The 26,403-nt window shown below is 45.0% G+C and overlaps 1 protein-coding gene across 14 annotated transcripts in view; it reads right to left on the reverse strand.

The window, feature by feature from the left end:
- Nucleotides 1–430: 430 nt before the first annotated feature.
- The window catches only part of kmt2cb (lysine (K)-specific methyltransferase 2Cb), a 48,863-nt gene continuing 22,890 nt past the window's right edge, over nt 431–26,403 (reverse strand). For 3 of the 14 annotated variants that reach the window (XM_053882314.1, XM_053882311.1, XM_053882322.1), the window contains 46 exons: nt 26,010–26,132; nt 24,238–24,354; nt 23,984–24,088; nt 23,790–23,894; nt 23,524–23,705; nt 23,289–23,453; nt 23,096–23,202; nt 22,949–23,020; nt 22,400–22,612; nt 21,655–21,777; nt 21,340–21,465; nt 21,038–21,168; nt 20,382–20,574; nt 19,443–19,535; nt 18,627–18,674; nt 17,601–17,741; nt 17,474–17,506; nt 17,253–17,399; nt 17,026–17,167; nt 16,710–16,939; nt 16,567–16,640; nt 15,664–15,861; nt 13,562–15,448; nt 12,756–13,069; nt 11,111–12,687; nt 10,927–11,038; nt 10,790–10,853; nt 10,657–10,717; nt 10,334–10,566; nt 7,900–9,534; nt 7,633–7,821; nt 7,396–7,560; nt 7,190–7,319; nt 6,887–7,034; nt 6,633–6,817; nt 6,430–6,566; nt 6,030–6,309; nt 5,789–5,928; nt 5,341–5,445; nt 4,003–5,256; nt 3,787–3,929; nt 3,547–3,721; nt 3,357–3,473; nt 2,539–2,612; nt 2,298–2,406; nt 431–2,220 (listed from right to left, as the gene is read on the reverse strand). In XM_053882314.1, coding sequence (XP_053738289.1) covers nt 2,128–2,220; nt 2,298–2,406; nt 2,539–2,612; nt 3,357–3,473; nt 3,547–3,721; nt 3,787–3,929; nt 4,003–5,256; nt 5,341–5,445; nt 5,789–5,928; nt 6,030–6,309; nt 6,430–6,566; nt 6,633–6,817; nt 6,887–7,034; nt 7,190–7,319; nt 7,396–7,560; nt 7,633–7,821; nt 7,900–9,534; nt 10,334–10,566; nt 10,657–10,717; nt 10,790–10,853; nt 10,927–11,038; nt 11,111–12,687; nt 12,756–13,069; nt 13,562–15,448; nt 15,664–15,861; nt 16,567–16,640; nt 16,710–16,939; nt 17,026–17,167; nt 17,253–17,399; nt 17,474–17,506; nt 17,601–17,741; nt 18,627–18,674; nt 19,443–19,535; nt 20,382–20,574; nt 21,038–21,168; nt 21,340–21,465; nt 21,655–21,777; nt 22,400–22,612; nt 22,949–23,020; nt 23,096–23,202; nt 23,289–23,453; nt 23,524–23,705; nt 23,790–23,894; nt 23,984–24,088; nt 24,238–24,354; nt 26,010–26,132 — 12,195 coding nt within the window. In that variant the 3' untranslated portion in view covers nt 431–2,127. The remainder of the gene's footprint in view (nt 2,221–2,297; nt 2,407–2,538; nt 2,613–3,356; nt 3,474–3,546; nt 3,722–3,786; nt 3,930–4,002; nt 5,257–5,340; nt 5,446–5,788; nt 5,929–6,029; nt 6,310–6,429; nt 6,567–6,632; nt 6,818–6,886; nt 7,035–7,189; nt 7,320–7,395; nt 7,561–7,632; nt 7,822–7,899; nt 9,535–10,333; nt 10,567–10,656; nt 10,718–10,789; nt 10,854–10,926; nt 11,039–11,110; nt 12,688–12,755; nt 13,070–13,561; nt 15,449–15,663; nt 15,862–16,566; nt 16,641–16,709; nt 16,940–17,025; nt 17,168–17,252; nt 17,400–17,473; nt 17,507–17,600; nt 17,742–18,626; nt 18,675–19,442; nt 19,536–20,381; nt 20,575–21,037; nt 21,169–21,339; nt 21,466–21,654; nt 21,778–22,399; nt 22,613–22,948; nt 23,021–23,095; nt 23,203–23,288; nt 23,454–23,523; nt 23,706–23,789; nt 23,895–23,983; nt 24,089–24,237; nt 24,355–26,009; nt 26,133–26,403) is intronic. The other 11 variants (XM_053882323.1, XM_053882313.1, XM_053882324.1 and 8 more) reach the window with 10 other exon arrangements.

The raw sequence follows: 26,403 nt of genomic DNA on the forward strand, positions 1-26,403 counted from the left end.
TCTCTTTATTGCAACATTTTGGAAAAAAAAAAAAAAAACAGAGCCACATCTTTAGTGCAAAGGACTGTTTAAGTTCGACGCTAAAATTCTATTTCAATCTTCTTCAGTCCGGCATATTCTGTAGGGAAACATGTTTTTTCTACTGCGATAAACAGGTCATTGAAACGTATTTCTATAAACCGCTTGAATTTTCAAGAAACAAACTTAATTGGATTTGATCAGGCTGCTACAAAATATATTCAACGAGCGAGATAAATCCGTATTAACCGAGACGATGCTTTTGAGAGAAGCCAGCGCTGGGATTTCCTACAGTTTTGAAAGCACCTTGACGCCAGCTTCCCGACCCCCTCCTCTGATAGGTTGGTTGAATTGGTTCTAGTAGAACTAGAAAACGTTGCAAGAATAAATGCAATAAAGGTCCACAACAGGCTAACATGTAAAATAGTTTATTCTTGTAAATGTTTCTAAATTCAAATCCACAAACTCCAAATCTCATACTCTGTACACTTCAAAGGCATTTTCAAAAATAAAAGGAGAGAAAGGAAAATAAAAACCCTACTTTACACGACCAAGAAGTTGTTGCACAAACACACTGGCAGGATAATGTCATATCATACAAGAGGAGAAAAATATCCAAGAAACAATTTTGTTACAACCATTCATTGAGAAAATATATACAATTGAGTCTTCGGAAAGTTAAAAAAATACATGCCATATACATTACAAGTTCTAGGACTGTCTCCAAAATTTTACAGTCGACTTGAAATTGTGCACGCAAAAACTCTGTCTCTAAGCATGTGACTTGTGAAGTGTCAGTATAAGAAATATTTCTGATTAAAGAGGAATCCATTTCTGTCCAAAAAAAGTGGAACCCACGCATTTCGCCGGAGTTCCTCGTACGATTCTTTCTGTCACACACGCACGCACACACAGACGCACGCACGCACTCTCGCCAACGTTAGACACCTTATTTCGAAAGCAACGTAAAAACAAGTAAATATATTTCCGTGTTCCTATCTGTGTTAAAAAGTTAAAAAGTCGTCGTTTTTTTTTTGGGTTTCAAAACCTAATTCACAGTTCTTCAAAATCAAACCTGATTAAGAGCAAACAGATCAGAACGATCTCTCACTATTCAGAGGCTTTTTAAAATCATTTTCCCGTTACATTAGTCGATAAAAATATGTTTTTCAGAGTGGTCAAAGCATGTGTGAGTCACAAAACACTACGCTACAATACCTTACTTTTACAACAAAAATACTTTGTGAATTATCGTGGTTATATTACAAATTCTGTACAGAATAATCATAATATATACTCTCAAACAGAAATAACGTCCATCTTAAATAAATTTCGATGACAAACAGAACAGAAACAATTGAAAAAACACCCAACATCGAGAAGGTTAAGGTAGTATTTGGTCGGTTATTCCTATAGTTTTCTTTATGTACATATTTTACAAAAGTAACAGCAAGTCGTCTTCAATCTTCAAAAACATCTAGCCTTCTTCAACTCATCATTTTGAGAATAAAATTCATTCACTCAGTAATAAATACAAAACCTCTCAAATTCCACACAAATCACGTGACAGAGACCTAGGATAAAACTGACTCATGGAATCAAGTATCGTAAAAGTTTGTGTGTCTGTTTTTTTTGTTGTTTTTTTTTTTCTTTTGTTTTTTTTTGTTTTTTAGTGCAAGTTAATATTCCCTTCATGTTTTTGTTGCTGTACATTCCTCATTCAGTGATGTCTACATTGAGTCATACAGTCTACAGTAAAAGTATGACGACGAAAGGGCCTGCCCTTGTTGAGCAGTAAGGCCGCACCCCGCACAGTGCTTTCTCATTCGCTGGTGGAACCGCACCCCCCCCACACACCCTGGACTTTCATCACACACACGCACACACACAACTCTCACATATGGCACAAGTCACATCGTGCTACCAGGTCACATGACTCCTCTTTTACCCACTTCTTCTCTGCCATCTTTGTGAGCCACCACGTCTCACCGAGGGTTCAGGCCTTCTGCTCGATCAGAAAATGACTTAAGCGTGGCGCCTTCACTCTCTGTGTAGAGTTGCACGGCGGCCACAACCTCTAAGGAATGCATTAGTCGTGACTCCGTTTGCTCAGTTAATCCACTTCCTGCATTCAGGAGCTCCACAGTGGCAGGCGATCTTCTGCTGACCCTCCACAGGGTCAAACTGGTGGTCGAAGCACAGCTACGAAATAAAAGAAGAACGTCAGCGCATGTAGAGGACACATTCCTTGAAAAGAAATCAGTCACTGAGTCGCCCACCTCTTCTCCTTTTTCAACCCGACGTACGCAGCTGATGATGATCTTGTAGCCTCGTTCAAAGGTCACCACCTCGGCCACACAGTTGGGATCGCACGAGTGATTGATGTACCTGCAGTGGAGGAGATTGTTTAGGTAGTTTCAGCAGCGTCCTCCATACTTTAATAGTATTTAAGGGCATGACCCAGAAAGTGATGAGAAATGTGTCAACGCTCTATTTCATATCACTGAAGAGAAGGAGTACCTCGCCAGGCCTCCGGTCAAAGTTGCATCAACGACGTGTTCGCTGTCGATCCGGAACATGAACACAGCCCGGTTCTGTAAAAGAGACACCGTCAGTTAAGTGGTTCTGGCATACTTTGTGAAAAGCACAGGTACAGCATCCTCACTGTTTCATGTTTGCAAGTGAAATATACACATCACATTTGACATTCCCAAGGATGAGAACTGGATATATGTTGGGGAGCCGGGTCTGTTGTGAAGCTAACAATACTTAATACTAAACACATCTCCACAAATGAGAAGACGAATGTTCAGACTCCTATTACAGAACTGTGTTTAAAATGTAGTCCGCTTGTGGGGTCGAGTTTGATGGCAGCGCTTTACAGAACTTATAAACCCATCATGAGTGGGGCTGTGTATTAGCAGGTATCTTGTGATACGATACGTATCCCGATACAGGAGTGGTGATATGATACATTGCAATATATTGTGATGTATGTAAGTTCAGCAATATATTGTAATAAGAATAAACATTTTAAGGGGGGAAATCAGATTATGATACAATATCAAGCGCATGAAAACAACATGTTGGTTATGATGTCAGTCCTGTTAGACCTTTAGCTAAACTCCAACAGAGTTATTGTTGCTCCCTTGATCAACTAAATAACTCCAAAATAAACAAATGCAGCAGCATATCCAAGAACGTATGTATTAAATATTGATATAGACAACTTCAAATATCAAAATAATGTCAACTAACCAATCATTAGGTTATTTCAGCAAAAATATTTTCTTACACCCCTAACCATGAGGATGAAGTGTTGTTTCTAGTGTCCATACCTGAGACCTGTAGACTTTCTCCTTTCTAATGGCAACCTCGTTTCGCAGGATGGTTCCAGTGTATTCAATCACCATGGTTTGTTTTTCGATGTCTCTAGCAGCAAACAGCCCCAGACCCTGCAAGTCAACGTGGTATATAGTAACTCTGAAAAGAATGTTTAACTGAGGACAATAGGAAATGAAAACTCACTTGGATGCGAGAGCGGCCCAGATAAACATTGGCCCTCCACTCGCTCTTCATCCAACGGTACTGAGAAGACCGAGGGTGAACCACCGGCGTCTTGTTGTGGGGGGCGGCACCTTCACCCTGGGCTACATTCTGGTTTGATCTTGCAGTGCCACCGACCACAGCCTGAGCTTGAGGCCTTTAAGAATTCAGATAATATTAATGACATTTAAATAGTCCGCAGACAGGTGGGATCAATTTTACCTGATGACCAGCAACGTTCTGTGAGACTCGGTCTTGGGCAGGGCCCGGGCCATGCCGGCCGGGTTGAATATGAGCGGTAACTGCAAGAGGACGTTGCGCCGGTAGCGGAACGAGTACCTGTCACAGGCCTCCACCCCTGGGAGCTGCAGATGTACGAAGAGAAATGAGTGTCACACATGATGAAAGCCACTGGAAACTTTGGCTGTGGCTACACACCGATTCAGCGATCTTGGTGACGGCGGGGACTGTGAGTCCAAACAAGTCCTCGCCCTTCAGATAGATGGGAAACAGCTTCAGAGTCCCTGATTCAGTTCTTCTTTCAGCAACCGGACCCAGAACCTGATCCCACACTCCTTTGGCTGAGCTGTCCGTCAGCACCAGGTCTTGGTAGCCCTGTTCGATAACCCTGATGGTGAAATCCGGCTGGCCCTCCTTCTCTTCCACAGAACACAGGTAGCGGCAACGGCGGTTCCCGTGCCGCATGCTCCAGTATATACGGCACGCCTCGTAGCCAACTGGGAAAATGGCCGTTGGGGAATGGAAAGTGGCCATTTGCTCTGGTGTCAGCTGGCCTACTGCGTGCAGCACCAGGCTGCCCACTCGGAAAGTGTAGCCGAGCTCTGGCTGCTGCACCGCGGTGGCAATCTGGCGCACCTCATCCCTTTGCACATAAACGCGTCTGAACACTGCAAAGCAGCGCAGCTCATGTTCTAGTGCGAGTCCAGCTGTGCCGCGTGGCCGGTGGGCATGACACAGCATGGTCTTGTCCTTGAAGAAGGTGCAGTGCGCTTGGAGAGCGCAGGTGAAATGGTAGACGTTGGTACAGCGCAGGCGGTGGCAGCCGCTGGTGGCTCCAGTGCGCTGACAATATACACACCGAACGGTCTGGCCGCGGCGTAGCGCAAGCTCCACGTTGATGAGGGCGCCTGCTTGGGTCTCATAAACTTCAGTGGACCACAGGGCGCAGTTGAGGTGCACCCAGACGTCCAGGTCCAGATTAAGCAATCTCGCAGGGCCGTCTGTGTTTCCGTCTCCAAACTGGTGGCAGAAGCAGCAACGCCTCTGATCCCGGAGGGAAGACGGAGGCCTTAAGGAAGCTCCCAGTTTCTTCAGGAGGTCGTCAACCTTGTCCTCATCTGGAAGTTGGGAGTTGCTCCTGGGCATCACCACCTGGACTGTCCACTTTCTCCAACGCAGCCCCTTTTGTCTCTTCCCCTGGTGCCAGCCGTCGTGAGACCGAGGCCGAGCTTTTAGCTTCACGGTCACCTTAATGGCATCAGACTTCAAGTCCATCCTGGGGGTGTCGCCTGCTGCGGGGAAGGGGATGGGGGACGTGGAGGGGGGAGAGTGCTTCGGCTGAAGCTGGGCCAAACAATGAACATCCATGGAGGACATGTTGTTATTGTACTGGTGCTGCGCTTTAGAGAAGCTCTCTGCTTGCTCGGTGCTCTGGAGAAGGTTTGTGGAGTCCTGAATTTTCATACGAGAAGAATACTTTACTGATGTAAAAGTGCAGACCATTTCAAAGTGTATGTGTTCTGGGGTGATACAGACCTTTGACTCTGTGGAGGACCTTGATTGCATAGGCGACGATGAACAGTAGAGAAGAAAGCAACTCTGACTGCAGAAGACCAGGTCTTTCAAACGCCTTTCAGAATCCTTCAACAAGAAGCCAAATTTAAAAAATGGTTCAGCATGAAGGCCAATATTTTAAGAATCCACAGACGTCAAACTGAAGGCACAAGGACATCATAAGCCTTATTCATCTTTAGACACCAATCATATTTTACAAATCAAAGTTTGGTAAATAAAGTGCTTAAACCTGAAAAATTTAAAACTGGCAGCTTAGAAAGAAAAAAACGGACTGATGTGCCAAAGGTTATTCATTGGAAAGCTGCCAAATATTCTTAAGAATTGGACGCTCAAAAGCTAAAGCTAAACTATTTTGTGTATGCTGAGGAAAAACCCAAGCCTTAGGACCGAGCTGACACTAAGATCGTACCTCCATGTGTGCAGGGAGATCTTTGATGGACTTCTGCACGCCATTTCCGAGCACCACCACTTTGCAGTTGCAACACCACTGTGGTTTACACCCAGGACTGCCGGGGGTCTTCTGGTCGAGGCCTCGAGCCGTAGCAGAGCCTACGGAAGCAAAAGGGAACATCAAGTTTGTCCATAGACAACCACTTTCTGAAAGACAATTTCAGTTGCTACGCCAGAGAAGGTAGGACAAATCTAACCACCTGGACTGTTGGGATGGTAGCGCATATGGTGTCCCTGTTGTTGCATCATCCCATGAGGCCCGCTTGAACGAATCATCAGCCCTGGCCGTCCATGAAAACCTCCGTTCTCTCCCTGCCCATGGAACAGCATTGGAGGACGAGGATCCATCAGATGAGGGCCCAACCTCTGGCCACCGATCATCGAGAGGGGCATCCTGTCTGGTGTGCTGCTGACCTCGTAGCTGCTGGGGATCTTCACGCACAGCAGGTCTGAAATGGCGGCCACGACCCCCGTAATGTTCTGCGGTTGAAACAAAAAAATACAAATCATGAAAATTGGTTCAATGAAAGTTTAGATTAGATCTGCAAACACAAGTGTGACTACAGTGACCTTCAAACATGTGATCAAGGGTGGGCTCACCTCTGCAGCAGCAGGTCTCAGAGTGATGGCCACAGAAACCAACCCCTGCTTGGAATCGGTCGACATCTGGCTGAGCGGCGAGCCAAAGAACATCGCCGAGGGCTCTGTCTTGATGTCTTGCAGTTTGATTTCAGATGCTGAAAATAAAAGGGTGACATTATAATCCAAGTGAAGAAAGTCGCTGGCAGTGTGTGTTTCTGTACCTTTTCCGCTAGGTGCTGGTAACATGGGGAGTACAGGGGACATGCAGGGGGACGGCGGCTCCTCCTTCACCAGAGACAAGTCAGGGTAGCGGCTTATTTCCATTCCGGCCACGCTCTCGGGCGACGACGATGGGACGAAGCTGTCAGGTGTATCTCTCTCCTTGCACACTTCCTGCCCCCTGTTACTGAGCCGAAACCAGATTGGGATCCAAAACTCGCCCATATATTTCACAACAATTCAATGAATCGTTTACCTCAGCTCCTCCTGGTTGTTGTGAGGTGGCGTGGGAAGGGAGGCTGGAACATCCACAGTTTTGGGACCCTGAGCGATAGCCCTGGCTAGCAAATCCTCCTCAGCTCGAAACGGAACGTGGAGCGACTTCGGGACAAGACCTTTGGAAACTTGCAAGGAGGAAAAACATTCTGTAACCATCATCCTCAAGTCAGACGAAGCAGTCTTGTGTGTTGTTCTTATCTACCATCCAAGATAAGATAGCACTCAACAACACACTGCCGACATCTCATCATGATAAGGCTAATTAAAAACACCATCCTACCCATGGCTGCAGCTTTACTAGCCAGCTCCTCTGTTGTTGCAAACCCGTTGATCATCTTCTGCCTGTTCACCGGTGGTGGGGTTGGAGGCAGAGATGCCGGAGGTGTCGGAGGATTACTCAAATTGCTCTGCTGTAAAAAAAAAAAAAAGTCAAACTGTCAGTGTCTTGTACACTCAGCCTTCCTCTGCCTGTGTTTTAAGACTTACCTTGTAGGCCAGGTGGGAGTAGTAGTCAGAGACTCCGTCAAGCGAGGCGCTGCCGAAAGTACCCGACAGGAGGTTTTCTCCATTCAGCTGTCCGCTGCCATACGGGGCGAAGTGCGCAAAGTTGATTCCAATCAGTGGTTCCATGAGGGGCAACAACGAGAGCTGCTGTGGAAAAAGGAAAAACAAAACGTTGGGGTCAGTTTGTGATTCTGAGCTCAGCCTTTTCTTCGCTCTCACCTGTTTGATCTGGGTCATGACACTGTCCGACCCAGAGTGCATCAGCTGCTTCTCATCTCCCTCCTTCTTCCTTTTCTTGTAACGCGATGGAGGTTTGTCACCTTTTGGAACTCTTTTGTTTCTCGCCTTTTTCTTATCCTGCTCAGAGATCAGCGGGCCGGGAAAGTCCATGTTGCCATCCGAGTATGCCTGGAGAGCAAAAGTGTTAGTCAAGCAATTGTTAAACAGATGAAACGGCTCGACTCACTACCACGAGTTAAGACTCACCCCGTTGCTGTCCACAGAACTCTGCCTGAGTAAAGACTTGCAGTCCGTCATATCCTCCTCCTCGGAGCGCAGACCTTCCTCTGACCTCTGCTGAGAGAACCCGGGTGGAGGTGTGCTCTTGTTCTTCAGAAGATGTTTCAGCAGCTCATTGCTGGCTTCACCCTTATTAGGACTTCCCATAGGGAAGGGTGACACACTTCCTTTACCGGCTTCTTCCTTTACTGTGCTCATCCCGGAGCTAATGCTCTCTTCTCCTGGTCCGTGACATTCACTGGCATCTGTTTGCTCCAGTTTTATGTTGTTCAGGATTCTCTCATGCTCTTGAGCCTGGACCTTCGCAGCATCTGATGCCAGAGATGACTGCCCAGATTGCTGACTGCTGGATAGTTGCCTTTCTAGTTCAGAGTGGCTTGGTGTTGATCCTCCCATTAACGGAGACCTAGACAAGTCCTGGTCGCCGAAGAGATGCGCATTCCTGGTTGGAGTGGAGGAGGTGTCCGAAACACATGGCGTGAGTGGAGCTGTCAGGTCTGAATGTGGAGTGGAAGGAGTCTTGATCGAATCAGCGTCGTCATCCTTCTTCTTTTTACGGTTCCTCTTCTTCTTCCCTTTCTCATCCGGGATGATGTTGGAATAAAGCTGGATCAAAGACTGCCCGGAGCCGGGGAAATTTGATGGAAGTGGCGTTGCGGAGTCATTTCCGAATGGCGGACCTTCCCCTGGCATTTGACCGATCATGTTTGGTCCGCTGAACTGCCGCGGCCTGGGATGACTCTGAGGAAAGTTTGGCGCCTGCAGCCTGAGATTATCAGGACCCATACCAGACCCCATGTCCGGGGGAATCATTCCATTCCCCATCATGGCTCTCCGATCAGCCTGCATGAACGTCCCCGCGGACGAGACCATGCCTTGCTGCTGAGGAAAAACGGGACCCAGTTGTTGCTGTTGCTGCATTGGCGGCCTCTGCGGCTGCATGAAGTCCTGTGGCAGCTCAGAGTTAAAATACGGCATCTGGTTGAGCGCCGGCATGTTCCCGTCTGCCTCCATCATGCCCTGCTGTTCCATCTCCATGCGCTGCTTCAGAGCTCTCTGGCGTTGTACTTCCTGCATAAGCTGCACTCGCTGTCTCTCCTGCTGCTCCCGGAGTCTCTCTCTCCGCTCTCGCTCCTGGAAGCCCTCGCTGAAGGGGTTGTTGTCATCAAACTTAACACCACCTGCCGACATTGGTTTTGCTCCCCCTGGTGGTACTGCAGGAACTTGGGCCTCCACTGGTATTTGGGGGTGCTGGGGCATGTTGCCCATGGGCAGAGGATGAGGTGGCACAGGATTTCCAACCGGCACCTGAGGAGGAATTATTCCCGGCATTCCCTGTCCGAGCATCTGCATTGGGGCGCCGTGGTGCCAGCCAGGTGGCATATTGGGCCCACGTGGTGGGGGGTTTGGCTGACCAGGATGAAGAGGCATCTGCATCATAGGGTTCATCTGAGGCTGGACCATGGGGGGTCCACCTGGGACTATCGCAGCAGGACCAGGCACTGGGTGCATCCCGGGCATGATGGGTGTCAGGTTGTTTTGCTGCTGTTTGACTCTGTACTCCTCGATAAGCTCAGCGTGCTCCTTCTGCTGCTTGCGGATCTGTGATGAGAAAAAACAATAAGAGCTTCGATAACACCTTACAAATTCAAACTACAGAGTGCAGACCTAAACTAATTTCTGACCAAAGAGTGATTTTCAGTTAATGTCATTGCTCTACATTTACTTTATCATTATTTTTTTAAGCGTTTAAGAAATAAATCTTAGTAATCATCCAACTCAAATGAGCTGATTTGGACAGCAGATGGCAGTAGCATTACAGAACACGCTCAAACAATGAGAGTAAGAAGAAGAAATCTTGCTCAGTAGCTCCCCAGTAGTGTAGTATTGAATATGGTGTTCTGCTTAAAATAGTGTTAAATTATGTATTTAAATAAATATGACTTTGCAAGGCTGACAGCTAAAATCTAAAATATTGCAATAGGACAGCCCAATTCAGCTCCATTCTACTAGTGTTATTAGGAAAGAATAATGATTATTATAATACGATACAGTCATGTCAACGACTACTTCAATTTTGCATATTTTGAACATTGTTATGCCAGATTTTACATGCACACAAAAAATCGAATGTGAATTAATAAAATAAAAAAGACCTTACTGATCTGTTAGTAAGACAAACACAATGTTTTTTCAAAAGCATCTTTAGACTCATTCCCAACCAACCAGTCATAAGTCTACCTTAACATGAAAGTGGATATAAAACAATGTAAATGAGGAGGTTAGACGAGACGTTACGGTCCATCCAATTACGTTTGAGAACTAGTATCTCCTCTTCTAACTCGGAGTGAGGTGTAAGAAGAAGTTATGTGGAGGGAAAGTTTGACAGGCAAGCATTTACCTGCTCCAGTTGTTTCTGCACTACACCCTGCTGCTCAGTGACATGTTTGAGCTGCTCAGCATCCTCCTCCGGGAACTCTCTCCCTGCCTTCTTTGCTGTTCTTTGCTTGGCAGACAGAGCTTTTTTAGACTTCCTGTGCGCGCCGATCTTTTCTTCCAGGAACTTCTGTTGCATTTGAAGTAGTTGCTGAGTCTCTTGAAGCCACTCTTCATACTGAGCTCTTTGCGCATTGTCTAAAAGAAGATGGGGGGCGAATTAGTTTCTCATCACTGCTGAAGTTTCTTAAGTCTGAATAGATGTTTACACAACTTGAATGCACTTACTGACAAACCCAGGTCCAAAGTTTGGAGGAGTCGGTCTCGTAACTTGTGTTAATTTTCCATCCTGATGATGAGAGTGAAGTGTTAGACATTGACGCTTCATATTTTTAAATGAGAAGATCAAACTCTTTATTACATGTCCAACAACTTGTGGAGGAAGTGGAGTGCTTTCAGGAATGGGAGGCACAGGCACGGGAAATCTGGAAATGGAAAGTTATTTTTACCAAGTGCATTTACATCGTGGAAGAATCAAACTAAATCAATCTTATTTACCTGTTCATCACCATTGGGTTCATTCCCATGTTGTTCTGAACCATGACCTTGTTGATGCCCTTCAAAGCAACCATCTTGGCTTTCATAATTGGATCAGTGATGGCGTCGAAATCTAAAAATGACCAACAAGACAATGTTACAAGTTAGATCTTGCTGAGAGACGAAAGATATAATTTTTAATTACCAATATTGGGGAAGAACGAGTCAGTGGAGCGCTGTCGAATCATCGCTTGCATCTGTCTTTGCTGTTGCTGCTCCTGCCTTTCCTGATCCAACAGGTCTTGCAGTAAAAGTGGCTGCTCCTCCAGTAGAAGAGGACGCTGTTGCTGAGCGTGTTGACCTATAACCTGATTTGTCAGAGCCTGCTGAGCCTGGCTCATACTGCTCTGGTCCACTGCAGGGGCCAGTTCAGCCCGGGCTTCTGCACCAAAACCAGAGAGAGTATCTCCTTCAGCAGCCGTGGCAGTTGCTAAAGTTTGATTCATTGCAAGCCCCGGTGTTTGCTGTGTGTCTTGGTTCTGCTGGGCCACGAGGTTACCACCTTGATTGACAGTTTCAGCAATCTGATTTAATGACTGTTCCTCAGGTTGGGGCTCAATGAGTAAACTAGATAGGACAGGCGTGGTTTCGGTGAGCAGAGCCTGCTGGTCTGAGGTGTCTCCTTCAGCCTGATGCTCAGTAACTTCAGATGTTTTCTCTGAGTCTTTCACCTCTGCACCTTCCGGGTCCTGGATGTTGGACTGAGCCTCCTGGCTTCCAGGAGCTTCCTGTTTTATTACAGCTGGACTCTCCTCCCCGGGCGTGTCGGTCTTAACAGCTGTTGACATTGAACTGGACGAGCCCTCTGTCTCACTGGCGTCTAGGTTTTTGCTGATGTCTCCGGTTTCGGCACTGTCATCGATCGGATCGCTGAGATCGAGCTCGTCGTTGAACATGTCTTTTTTCAGGTCATCGAGATCGGGGTCTGTGTAAGCAATGATGTCAAATTTTCCTGATGTTAAGAAGTCATCAAGGTGCAAGTCATTGGTCTCCAGGTCAAGGTCTTTTCCATCATCAGGGTCTAAATTCAGATTTTCCAAGTCAGCATCTTCCAGATCTTTCACTTCTACGTCTTCTAAATCCTTCACAGCGGACTCTTCAGCATCCAGTTTCTCTTCCACAGTCTCACCAGTGGGTTCTGAGATGGACTCAGAGTGGCCACTAGGGGGTGCCGTCAGCATCATTGAAGCCACCATGTCTTGAGATTCGTTTGAGGCAGGCTGGCTCATGGACCGGATCAGCAGAGCCTTGACTTGTCCACTGCCTGACATCTGTGATTGCTGATGGAGATTGTCCATGCTGGCAGACAGATGTGGTTGGCTGCTTTGAGCGCCCATGGGGTCTGGCATTCTATTACCTTGATTTAATGGAAATCTGGCATCTGATGCTCCAAGAAAACCTGGCAGCCTTTGACCTTGCATGTTGGGGTCCATGCCACATCCTTGCATTGCATTAGCTGGAACTGTCATCCGCGGCCTGTTTTCAGCTGCTCTGTGACGCAGCTCAATAAAAGGCTGCCCCATGATGTTGTGCTGCTGCACTGGGAGACCCCGTGGCGGGAAGTGCTGTGGCAGGCCTACCGGGTTGCCTGCCATCGACTTGACCATCTCTGCAGACATGGAGCGCCTCATTTGAGGCGGCACATCCTGCATAGGATGCGGCCCCCGAGGAAAGAGTTCTTGCCCTGGATGTTGTCCCATAACTCCAGGCGGAAACGAAAACCTGTAACAGACGCATTCGAAATTAGCATGACACATTCAAAACACTATTATGACTATTGTGAGACAAACCTCTGTCCTTGGTGTCTCATATTCAGATCTCCAGATTGTGGACCTCTGGGCATCTGTCCTTCGTTGGGGAAAGGACCACAGTGATCACCAGGAAAAGGTCCTGGAAACCTCATCGGCCCTCTGACAGGCCCTTGTCCAGGATAAGGAGGAGGTGGTCTGTTAAAGGCTTCTCCCTGCTGGGCAGGGTCGTCCTGTGGCCATGGTCTTGGTGTTCCAGGAGCAATGTTGCCAGCAAGCTCCGGTGGGCACCTCTCCTGTCGGATAGCACTCCTCTGTTGCTGCTGCTTCAAGATTAGTTCTCTGATTCGTTGCCGCTACGCAAGAAAAAAAACGCCATTAAAAGACCCTTCGTCATTAGCACACAGTGATCATCTGGCTTTTCTGAGCCCTTGTGTGCACAATCTGGGTGGATGCTATCCAGGTTGCCAGTCTGTTACTAATCGACTAGATGTTGGCAGCCATTCTGAGCACACCAAAAATGCAATATGCTCCTTTTCAGCATTATTTATCATCCCCAGATTCACAGCCTGGCTTGGTTAATAACATATTCTGAATTGATGTCCCAATGGTGTACATGCTTCATACAATTTCAATGGAAATTCACAAGTTTACCAAGCTAAACACAACCTGCAAACACATACACACTTCAATAAATACATTGTTAAGAAACATGACTGACATGTGAGTTGGAGCACACTTGGTAATAAGCAAAATCATTCGGTGACTCACTGCATAATAGTTTGATAATGTGAGTTTTTATCAGGATAAACTATATTGATTATAAATATTGACATAATATATCTTACCTGTCTGAGTTTCTCCTCGGTGTCAGTGACAGAGCCACCCTGAGGTTCTGCGGTTACAGGTAGAAGCGAGTTGTTTGCATCTTGAGGGACATTGCTGTTGTTTCCCATGTTCATCTGGTCTTTTAGTTCCATCTTTTCAGCCTGAGGGGGGATTGGGCCTTGTTCAAATGGGTCATGGCTCGGAGTCTGACTCGGTCTTCTTGATGGTGAGCAAGTAAATCCATCTTCTGTCACACTTGGGTGTTTCGGTGTTTGTGAGCCGGGGTGAGCATAGGGCTCTTGAAGCCTTGCCTGAGGGGAAGAAAAAGGATCCTGAGGTCCAATAGGTCCTGGTCTTAATCCTTGTCTGTTATGTCCTTCAGGAAAAGGCCTTGGAGTACCAGGAGGCTGAGCATAGGGGTCATTCATTAACGATCTCGGTGGTCCAGGCGTCGAAGCAAAGGGCTCAACTTGGACGCGTTGGCTACCTGGGGACTTGGAAAACCTTTCGGCCATTGAGGGGCGTGGAGTCCCCGGTGGCTGAGCGTAAGGGTCTACTGAGTGGGACGGCGACATCCTCTGATGAGCAAACTGGTTCAGTCCACCCGGTCGAGGAGTAGCAGGAGCTTGTGAATAAGGATCAGAAGATGGACTGGGGGTGTTCGACGATTGGCCATAGTTGTCATGTGGGCGTGGGGTTCCAGGAGGTCTGGCATAGGTGTCAAAAAATGGACGAGGTTGACTCCCAGGCTCATTCATATTCATGGATCGAGGGTTTGCGACAGGCTGCGAGAACGGATCGGAGCCAGGCTTGTTACTGCCAGACGGCTGTGCAAATGGGTCGTATGTGAAGTGGTCTGGCCTTGGAGTGGAAGGAGCATGGGCATACGGGTTTCTAGACATCTGGCCACCCTGGTTGAACTGCGGGTGATGCTGGCCCATTCTAGGAGGACTAGTGAAGTTCTCGTTTCCTTGGGGCCGCGGTGTATGTGGGGGCTGAAAGTATGGGTCATTTTGCTGGTTCTGGGAATACCTATCTGTGGCATGCTGTCCAGATCGGTTTAAGGGATCCTGAGGGGGCATTGGTGTTTTGAACAAAGATACTGAACCAGACTCATTACTTCCAGGAATTGGTGTCAGTAAAGGCCTTGAATATGGGTCTGAGAGGATCATCCTGTTTTGAGCCATTCTCTGATAGGCCTCATTTCTTATCATCGGCCTGGAATATGGATCTCTGCCGGGAGAACCCATTGGAGGTCTCCCCTGAGACGCCTGATTGCTTCTTGGTGGACCCATGGGCTTTAGAAAAGGGTCATTTTCCCCTGATGGCCTGGGGGTGTCGGGAGGTTTTGCATATGGATCACTGCTCATTGATGTTGGCGAGCCAAAAGTTTCATGTGCAGGGGATGGCCTTCCTCGGTCTTGCTGTTCCATTAAGGGTGTAGGAGATTTGCCAGCGTCTACTGACATTCTACGACAAGCATTTGGTCCGAGGGTTGGAGGTCTTGGCGTCCCAACCATCTTTGCGTAAGGGTCCCAAGGAGAGGACGGTCTGGAGCCAGATGAACCGGGTGAAAAAACTTGCGGGGACTGGGGCTGAGAGGACGGCCCCGAAGGAGGTGGAGGAGGCGGCCTCAGAAAGACATCCTCTGGAGGGCCCAGCGTGGGCGTCCCAGGTAGCTGCGGCCGAGCGAAGCCTTCTTTAGAATTGAGCTGCTGCATTGGAGAATTGCTGCCATTGCTCTGCTGGGAGTTTGGGCTCTGGGTCCCGCTGTTGCTGCCGTCCCCGTCTCCCTGACCGTTGCCATGCTGCTGCTGCTGTTGCTGCTGAAGTTGCTCGTTTTTAACTTGCTCCAGTTTCTGTGTGGCTTCGATTTTGGCTTGCTGTTTGCTTTTCTGCCTCATTTGCTGTGGAAAAGCACAAAGAAGAAGCAGCCTTAGATATAAAAAAAACATAGGCCCATTGAATATCCGTCTCATGCCAAAAATAAATTAGACCTACTAACCACCAATGTCATCAGGGTTAATGTGGAGGATAGCGCTTTACTCTAACACCTCTGATCTGTCTTAACATAAAGCTGACCTGCCGCTGCATTCCCTGACTTCATTGCATACACTCTTACCTGTCTAAACTTCCACTCTTGTTCATGCTCTGACTCTTTTGGTTTCAAAGGGTCTTTAAACAGCAGTTCTGTGTCTAGTGGTATGTTGGGATCAAACACCTCAGGAAGCTGTTGCTGTGGATGGTGCCTCTTCACAGTCTCATTTGACATCTGGACTTTGTTGATGCGCAGGGCTGCTCGGTTATCTCTTGCCTTTTGCTGAAGAACAGAACAATCACAGACTCAGCCAGCAGGAATGACAAAAGAAATAGCATGCTCACAATCGACATACTTAAATGTGGTTGTTTGAATGCATATAACGCAATATGTTTATCTACTAATTTTATAAAAATTGCCAGTGAGTCCTAAACAAAGCGCCTCAATTCTCCTTTGTTTAACGGACAGCAATAGCAGTCTTATGAATACGCATTAAGTGTCAAACTCAATCACACGAGGGACCATAATGTGGCACAAAGGTGAAGTCACAAGCTCAACAGAAAGTATATCCAGCACCCATTTTACAGGAAACACAAGTCTGTTTTTTTTATATTTACAGCGTCTCATTAGAACATAACCATCTCTTTACCATCCTTCAAAGAGCTCTTAAAACACAAGAGACTCTTCAATGGAAATACAAACATTTTCCATTCATTTGTTGCCATCTGTAATCTCTGTTCCTTATCTTATCTGTCAATTGATATAAACATTGATGAGCATTCAAGATGACTTGGCGGGACAGATTTGGTCCCTGAGCCCTGAGTTTGACACTCGTGCACGACACCTACACATAACTCACTGTTGTTTTCTACTGTCAATGAAACCGTTAAATCAGCTCAGTCTTACCACGATTTTAAAACTAGTTGAAGTACTACTGAATTAAAGGTTTATAAACACACAACAACCAAGTCTGAATTTCAATCTTACCACATATGGGGCCCTGTCTTGGGAACTTGCTTTCCGCCAAAGTTTTGCTATTTGCTTTACTCTGGTAGACCAATCTGTGAAAAGGACAAAGAGATTGAGTTCCAACTGATGTGAGGACAAGGTTAAACTGTGAAGAAACAAACCTGGGTATTCTTCTTTGAGGTTTGGGAAATTGACATTTGTGTACAGCACTGGCGCTACAGTGGCAAGCTCCCCGAGCGTCTCCTCCTTTTCCCACTTTAGTGTACTCCTTTGGGCATTTGACATGGCTTCAGTTTCTCCCTCTGGCATGGATCCAGGGGGTGCGGGCCCAGGACCATGGACAGGCGAGGGCCATGGACCAACTGCTTCCCGAGGCATTTGATTAAACTTTCTATATTGAGTGACGCAAAGGTGACAAACCATCAAGATGTGGCGTAAACTCGCAGCGTTTGTTAGCAGCAGGAAGCAGCATGTTACCTTGGATTGTCAGAAAAAGGCATACGGTTGAGAGGGGAGAAATTGTCTTGGAGGCAAGGTCCAGCACCTGGATTTGAGGGAAACCGATGGTTTGGACCCATCATCCCATTAATCATTGGCATTCTTGGAAACATGGGATTCCCTAAAATGAATATTACATACAATAAAGATGCAATATTATTGTGTAACATTTTTGCGAACGCTGTGAACATCAGGTGTTACTGTACCTGCGTTGGGGTGTGGGATACTAGGGCCGGCAGCGGCAGGGAGTGGCCCAGGACCCTGGTGAGGCACCTGTGGTGGAGGAGGTGGATGGCTTGTGCTGGGGCTGAGTACAGCGGTGAAGAGATCTTCAACATCCTTCCCCTCCAGTTCTGTGACAGAAGAACATCATTGTGAGCCGACTTTATTCAGTTAGTGGAGATACTGTGAGTGATAATGAACCAACCTGGAATCTTGTAAAGTTTACTGAGAATTGACTCTGTAAGATGAAAAAACATTATGGTCAATATAACTTGTATAACTATAATATAACTATTTTAGAATGTAGCTATTTTTTGCTTAAAATAACTCACCATCAGTAACCATTTTGTCCAACTCTGGGCTCAGAATGCCATCCAGAGGTTCCTCAGGGAGGGTTCTCGGTGTCCTCTGTCCTCCCTGAGAATGTGACGCCATTGGAGTACTGTCTGCAAGGGGCCCTATGTCCAGGCCAGCTGTGGAAACAAACATGAAAACAAAAGTTAACCATCAAACACAAACAAAAAATTCCTGACAGGAAACATGATCTTAAAAAGACAGGGTTAGTGTATTATTTTAGCTAGTTTTCAACAATTATGTTTGTCTTCTATGTTGGAAAATTACCAAATTAAATGCTGATAATTGATAAAATAACATCAACATTTCCTTCACAATTTTGGCCCTTTGTAAATGTTACAAATCAACCTCATTGTAAAAAAAATGTTATTAAATTTACGTTAAAAATGTAATTGTTTATCAGTATGTGGCGAAAGAATTATTCAAATATATCGCTCGCTTCAGATGAAAATTTGGGCTAAATTATTTGGTTTTCGAGGGAAAAACTACATGCAGCAGAATTAGTCATGTATAGCTGAAAAATGTACATGAGAAACTTTGTGGTCTATATTGGCCCCTTTACACAGAGGTTCAGGCCAAGTTTTTCATTGGACACTTTTCAATTAAATGTAAACACTTAATTCACTGCAAGTCCTATGTGATGTACAAGAAAAGACCTTGACAGGCTGCATGACTGCGAGGGGAATCTGAGCTCTGATTCTGAATATTGTTGGGTTTAAAAAGTGTCAAACGTGATGGCCTTGCGAATCACAGTTATCATCTAGTCTCGAGACTTGTCAGGGTTTAGTTGGTGCACAAAGAAACATATTAAGAGACTCAACACACATCGGTAAGCTTTGTGCAGTGTGTTATGTGGGTACTGGAAAATGAAAGAAGACGTGTTAGCGCGACCGAAATGATTGGAATCTAGTCAGGAGAAAAAAGATCCACATGCGCAGTCAAGGAAGACAGACATTAAAAGAAAGCCAGAAGCAAGAGAATTAGTTAGCCCAGAGCACCCTTACCAAAAGGAGGAGGTGAGCTGTCAACCTGGAAGGAGCAAAAATCAAGACCTACAAGAACCCAAAACCAGATCAAATGAGTGAAATAATAATGAGGAACAAGGACAACACATGTGCAGAGACACAACTGAAAATAAAGTGCTGATGGATAATACGGTACAGTCTTGGCCAGGATACACAAAGGAGCATTTTTGGAGTTGTTAAGTCCAGAGATAGCTTAAAATCAATTTAGCATAAAAGTAAGACATCTCAATGTTGAATTATAGCCATGTCGATGCAAAATAAAGATGATCCATTTGGATTACCTTGAGGGTTTTGACCCTCAGGTCGAAAACTTCATGTGAAGTTTTTTTTCTTTTTTTTCCAGAGACCATGATAAGTGACCAAAACAATCTTGCTTTTAGAATAGGAAATTTAAAAACATAGCAACATCAGCATTAGCTACAGAAAAGGTATGACATCAAACAAAAAAGATGAAACAACCCTGACAATTTCTGAAGTGGCTTCAAGTGCTTCTGATCTGACAAATTACTTGAAATATTTAGAGAGTCAAACTAGCCAAGGAAATCAAGCATCAGTCTAAATAGTTTGGATGTTGCTATAATTTTTTTCTCTTACGGAAGAAAATATGCTTATTTTTCCTTGCAATTACTTTTATGGCCAGGACTGTATGACAAAAATATTTAATAATGGAATGTGGATAAAAACAATTAACAAGTAACAAGTAGCCTACGTAGATTATTGAAGACAGAGAACAAGACAAAATGTGGCTTATCAAGCGATTATTGCTGCAACTGCCTGTGAAATATGAAGACGCACCAGAGTCACTGCATGGCTTTCCGAGCATTCCCAAGATGTCTGCATCATTGTTCAGTACATCAGCTAGGTCAACTAATGGTTCCTCTGATGGCTCTGTAAATGGAAAAGGTAAACAAAACAAAAGGAAAGAAAACCAAATGGTCACAAATCATGATTGATGATGGGCATGAAACTGACTTGGAAGGTTTTGTCAGGACGCGACACAGGATCTGGTTACTGGCCAAACACCAGTTGGATTTGCCTCCCCAGCGGATAATCACAGTAAAAGCCGCAACATTGTCTTAACTCACTGCCATTAAAACCAAACTATTGATTTTGATAGAGAATATTCGGCAGGTGGTCATAATGTGAGTGACCCTCATGAATCTACATTATCTTACTTTGAGTGTCACCTTGAATTTTCCTCACAAAAGACTGAATTGATTCATGCTGATTAAAGACATGAATGATGACTAGAAGATTAAATATTGACACTTTCAAGCATCCAAAGTGCAGGATTAGAACAGCTATCAAAAGTAACAAAAAACCTTCACAAGTTTTCACTGATTAAAAGTAGATTCATTTTAATCATAAAGCTGGATTAGCATTAAGATTAATCCAGCGTGAACACATGGATAAATGAATAAATGGATGGATTCAATTGTGAATAGAAAGATGAATGAATAAATACATGGATAAAAAATAAAATATCTCCATGCTTTGCTCCATTCAGGTATTTATACCTCTAACATGTTGCATCTTTCTGGACTATAAATGAGTTAAACAACAGGCAGAAGATTGAACACCTTGACAAACCCTACCCTACTCAGGAGAACCAGCGTGCTTATACTTTAGAAGACAATAATAAGAGGTAACAAGTGAGTTCACTCGCCACTCAGTCAAAACTAGGTTACACCAGACTTCAGAACTCAGAGATCTGGCAACGTTTTGAATACGTACGTGCTGTTACTGGTCTGGCTGCGAGGGGCGCTGATGAAGAGCCCAGTTGAGGGCCTGATGAAGGTTGAAGGAACTTGGAGGCATTGGGCTTCCTCTCCATTTGGCTATGCCCTTCCTCTAGTAAACCCGAATCTCCACCTTGATGCCTGGTCTGCTTGCTTTTGTCCAATAGGTCCTTTCCAAAGAATGCCTCCTACATAACAACAAAACTGTTAAACTAAACGTTGTTACTGCTTGAAGTAGAAAATAAAATGTGTTATCCCTGACTGAAAAGACATTGCTTTCATCAACAACCATAGGTTATCAGAGTTACAGTACAAAGTTGCACTGGCCACAGTGGAAGCAAAACATGAAACGGCTTCAATCATTAATAGAACATGGTTGTGAGTGGTGGACCTTGAGGTTACTGTGAAAATTCTCAGTCCCCAGACAGTCAGAAATCCACCCCGACAGCTTCTGGGAGTTTATCGCACATCCCATATGAATGTTTCAGATGATGCAAAGTGACATTTAGAAAGTGACTTGAGACTGGGATCCATTTTACACGAACGCTAAAATACATCTAGAACATAGCTCTTTGGCTTAATAGGGGCAATAGTTGACCTTGTGTCAAGTAAAAGACAATTTTATCTGGCTAACAGAGCATATCCACAGACCTGCAGGTAGGTGGGGAATGCCTCCTCCAGCTTGGTTTTCTTCTTTCTGTAGCGTTTCTTTATTTTCTCAGGAACCTCTGGTCCCGGCGGCAACTCATCCACAGGCGTATCCGGCAATGTCTCTGACCAACCTGCCATAAAAAGTTGAGACTTAAAACATAGTTACAGCTATAATGGATGGATATATATATATATATATATATATATAGAGAGAGAGAGAGAGAGAGAGAGAGAGAGAGAGAGAGAGATAGAGATAGATAGATAGATAGATATATAGTGGATATATGAGCAGTAAAACTGACCCTCTTCTTTTCCAACGTGATTTTCTGTCACAGACCCAGTGGAATCCTTTCTACACAGCGAACGCTTGGCTTTGCCGGGGCCTTGACCCGGACGGCTCCTCTGGCGCACCATGAATCCACCGATGCCTTGGAGAACAACAAAAGGATCAATTAGAAAAATATAGAAAAATCTGATTTAATTGAAATGATTTGTAAACTTGAGAGTGGAGGCCTTGATATGGCAATGCTTGGTTTGGAAAAAAAAAAAAAAAGTCAGGCTTGGGCTGCGCCATTTCACGCCTCAGAGGAGCTGTCTCCTTTAATCAGGTGCCCTACCCGGCCGGTACGGTTTCCTCTTCCTCTTCTTGCTGCCGTCGCCCCCTTTAGAGTCGTCTTCTGCTGGCTCTCTCTCAGGGCTTGAGTCAGACTTGCCCTCACAATCTAGGAGCTCCGCCTCTGCTAGATGGAGAGAGGGATGGTGATGATGAGTGACAGCCCTGAGACAGAGAAAACCCTAACCAACCCCCCCACCCTCCCTCTCAATGAGGCACCAGAGCGAATCCCATGTGAGTCTCACTCAGGACCAAGACATAAAACTGATTGTCTAGTTTGGAATGACAACACATTCACCCATTCATCTCAGATATTATTCATGCTGGTCGTGCAATTAGCACTGAAGAAAATCGCTTCTTGTATTGTTTAACTAAAAGGTTTGTCAAAAATTCAACGGCTAGAAACATTTTTTTAAATATATCTACATTTTGAAATTCATCTCTAATAAAGATCAGGAAAGATACATTACCATAATAAGTAAACTATTTATTTGTAGGTATATAAGTAATACATCATCATAAAGTAGTGTGTTGTTTAACCAGACTATTTTAGCCCAGTGACAACAGTTATTACTGATTATTAACAGTTAATTACTAAGTAATTAGCTCATTAATAGTTAATATGTGTTGCCAAATCTAAAGTGTTACCAAAAATTTCAGGCAATTTTAACTTCACAAATTTATCTATTAAAGCATTTGGACAATTGAGACACTGGCGATGGAAGGCTTGTATGTCTTGTGACGAGTACCTCTGTTGTCCTCCATGTCTTCATCTCGAGACAGCTCCAGGAGGGGGTCGACTGGGGCCTGAAGTACTGCCACACTGTTCTGGTTTATGATCTTTAACTTCAGTTTTGGCTTTGGTTTCCTCCGCCGTGACGCTGTGGCGGAAAGACTCTGAAGCTGACAAAGGCCTGACTCTGTCAAACAAACACCATCCTGGGTGTAGGTCCTTGACAGATCTGAAAAGAGCAAAAACAAAGGTTGCTTAGCAACGGAATAAGTGCAGCCTACTTTAATAAGAGAAAAAGACAGTGATGCTCATCTATTATAATTAAAACTAAGAGCTCCGGGATGATGTTTTATGCATCAGCCAGCACAGCTGTAGCCAGTAACCAGTCTCACTATAAAATTTCATTTGGAAGTTTGTATCATAGATGTACAGCAGAATGACAGACGGTTCATTTCGCTGGTCAACAATAAGAACATGGGTTTTAATAAAACTTTTCATCTGTCATTCAATTCTCTGATCTTTGATGTGATCCACTCAGATTGATATTAAAAGATGTCATACTCACCCATTTCTCTGGCCTTCGAGACAATCTGAGTCATAATTACTGGTTCAATTAACTCCCTAGGTTTCGTGAAGACTGCAGCAAAGACAAAATCATATTTAGCACAAGTTTGTACCCATTTTCAACTTCCTCTTAGAAAATACGACAAACCTTTTGTGGTCTTGAAGTTGCGGCACATTGTGCAATCAAAACAGTTGTCTGTCGCCTTCTCTACATCTTCTTCAGTGTGTAGACCTTGACAGGAGGCGTGGAACCATCTGCGGACACAAGAGGCACATCAGGTCTGACCCGGTTTGTTGGGGAAAAAAATAGAGGGGTCACTTTCTGGAGGATGCCTTCACACCTGTCACACTGTCGACACTGCACAATGACGGTGCCTTCATTGTAGTCCACCAAGCAGACGGGGCATGTTGAAAGGCTGGCGCAGGGCGCACACTGGGTGTAATTATTCTGCCAGTCACACCTGAGCCCCGGAGTCGTAGCGCCACACTGGGTGCAGGACACACACCTACAACAAAAAGGTCATTCAAGGATTTAAAATGAGGTGTAAAGTGGAAGAGAGCCCAAAGAGAACATACCATCGACACTTCCAGCTATCTTTGGGAACATTCTGCAGAGGAGGGTCCAGGCAGTAGGTGTGGTAGCTGATGTCACAGTCGTCACACAGTAGTAAGCGACCAGGGTCCGTTGCCTGTCCGCAGGCCTCACACACCGTACACTCCAGGCATCTCCAGCCTTTGCTCAGGACCACCTTCGTGATCTGCGGACAGCTCAAATCGGTAAGCCAACTCCAAGAAAATGGCAGCCAGAAGGTGACCAGACTACTCTTGAAATGACACCACACCTTAATGCCGACACAGAACGGGTGGTAGCACTGTCCGCACTGAGCACACGCCAAGAGGCGACCTTCTGCCCCGAGGCCAAAACTCCCACACACCACACACATATCCTGGCAGGAAGGCAGAAATGTCAGCCATTTGCTTAGAGATGTCCAATCAAAGTGTTGGACTAGGGGAATTTAACGGAGCCAGGAGGTACCTGTTTTAGAGTGAAACTGTCATTGCTGGAGAAAATGACAACCGTGTTGTGCATAGCAGTCTCCTCCTCTTCCTTGACTGGATATGGTATCTCAAGGGATGCGATCTGCGATGAGAGGATTTCAATTATTGCATGGACAACGGGACTACAATTCAAGTGTATTGATGTACCAACAGCAGAGACACAATGTGACTTAGCTCGAGGATAGTTTAGCATGGAACATGTTGAGATATGAATATGCCAACAGCACATACCCCAGGATTAATGCTGGGACCTGCTCCGTTTTTGCCCCTGGCTCTGCCACGTCCAGCTCTACCTGAAAGACCAGCCCCTCTGGGCCTCCTTCTCCCAGGAAAGCCGGAGCCTCGACCCTGTGGAAGAAAGCCATATTTAGAGAGCACAAACTAGTCGGGCAGGAAGCGAGAAATCTCATGAGCGTCTCCAAACATTCAGGATTGGATCGGATGAGCCCAACGTACAATTAAAACATAAGGGAACCACAATTATGTTGTGTAAAGTTGTAAAGGATTATATCAGAATTTTACAAATCACTTCCTCACGTTACAGAAATGCTGCCATGATATTCTTGCCTCCCGGTCCACACAGATGAATCCTCTGCTTTACTAAAAACTATCAGGTAATTAAGGACGTCCTCTGTTTAGAACGTTGCAATAACCGCACTCTCTGTAGACCCGCTGCATTATATAAGTCATTCAGGAACGCATTCAGATTCTGCTTTTTATTCGTTTGTCCTTGTAGTGTCAATGTGATACTGCGTCGAAAAAAATATTCTTCAGCCACATGAATAGCAATTTATTGGTGATCAGTTTCGCAAGATTGTAATCTAACCATCCACAACAAAGGGTGTGTGTTGGCAGGAATGTATTGTAACATTTGTTATCTTAAATGTCGAAACCACAGATTGCAGAAAACTAACATTCACTCAAAAATGTTGGAATGGCCAGTTAGCCATTAGCAGTGAAGCTACATTGTTTTCAACTATCATAGAGGTTCACGAATGCAGACATTCCGAGCCGAGCCCAAACGGAAAGTCTCGTTGTCTATAACATGAAGGGGGACAAGAGGCCAGAAGTTTGATAGAACTCAAAACCACGAACATATCCAAGTATTTACTTTTGAAATATCAATTTAGCCTACTGAAAACATCGATACAGAATTGCGCTATCACAACACGAGTGAATTATTATTATAAATGTTATTTTCTAACTCCACTAAAAATAATGTTTTTTTTCTTTATTCAAACATTTTGGTATCTCAACAACAACTTCCTGCACAAGGCTGCAAACATCCTCAAATCCCAACAGGCAGGCTTTTAATTTTATGTTGACTAAAGTGATGCCTTTGAGCTTTTAGAATAAGGTGAATTAAATTATTCTGCACATTTAATTCCTACACTTTCGTTATAGTCATTTCATTGCACTCTTTTAATAATGCCAAGTTAACTCACAACACAACAAACACAACAAAGCAAAAACTCAGACACTCCAGCAAATATCGACTCCAAAAATTGGCATTGCCAGGTTTAGTTCTTCTGAATTACTTATGTCTCAGCTTCCCCTTTCCCTTACATTTTAATCCAGATAACTTCTGCACTCCTAGCTAACCAAAACAGAGCGACACACACACACACACACACACACACACACACACACACACACACACACACACACACACACACACACACACACACACACACACACACACACACACACACACACACACACACACACACACACACACACACACACACACACACACACACACAATTTCAAACAGACCAGTGAACAAACCTATTTCGCTAATGTTAACAACAAATATTTTTCCTAGTTGAAGTATGTCCGTCATCAACAAACTCAAGACTCGCTTGAACAGATTTTTTAACCATACTAGACGCTCCTTTTAGTTTTAAGGCCGCTGGTTATCATATTTGATAGAAGCACTAAGATACATTTTGTGCCACTCTGACACCGAAGGTCATCTCTGGCGAGCCGCGGTAGTTATTTACCACTCTGATGCTCCAGCTGGGGCTGCCAGCGGATTGCCTGGTCTTTGAGATGTCCCACCCATCAAGCTGGTCCGGAGACCAGGACAATGGGGAGCTCACACTGCTATGGGGGCTCCATGCACCCTAAGGTAAGGGAGGGCAGGTGAGAGAGTGAGAGAAAGAGGGAGAGGGCGACAAAATGCAGCAACTTAAAATCAAGGCCAGCGAAGAAACAAAACATACAAAAGGATGATGTTAAAATATGTAGTGAGTCTACAGTGAAGAACTTTTAAAAACAATCAATGCAAAAGCTTGGAAAAGAACAGTTGATGTCAGAGCATATGAGTGCATCCTCTAATGGAGATACATGCGTGTCAAAGGTGTTGAAGAAAAAAAATTGTTAATGGAATCTCAT

The sequence above is a fragment of the Synchiropus splendidus genome, chromosome 13 (assembly GCF_027744825.2).
Source record: "Synchiropus splendidus isolate RoL2022-P1 chromosome 13, RoL_Sspl_1.0, whole genome shotgun sequence".
NCBI classification, from domain to species: domain Eukaryota; kingdom Metazoa; phylum Chordata; class Actinopteri; order Syngnathiformes; family Callionymidae; genus Synchiropus; species Synchiropus splendidus.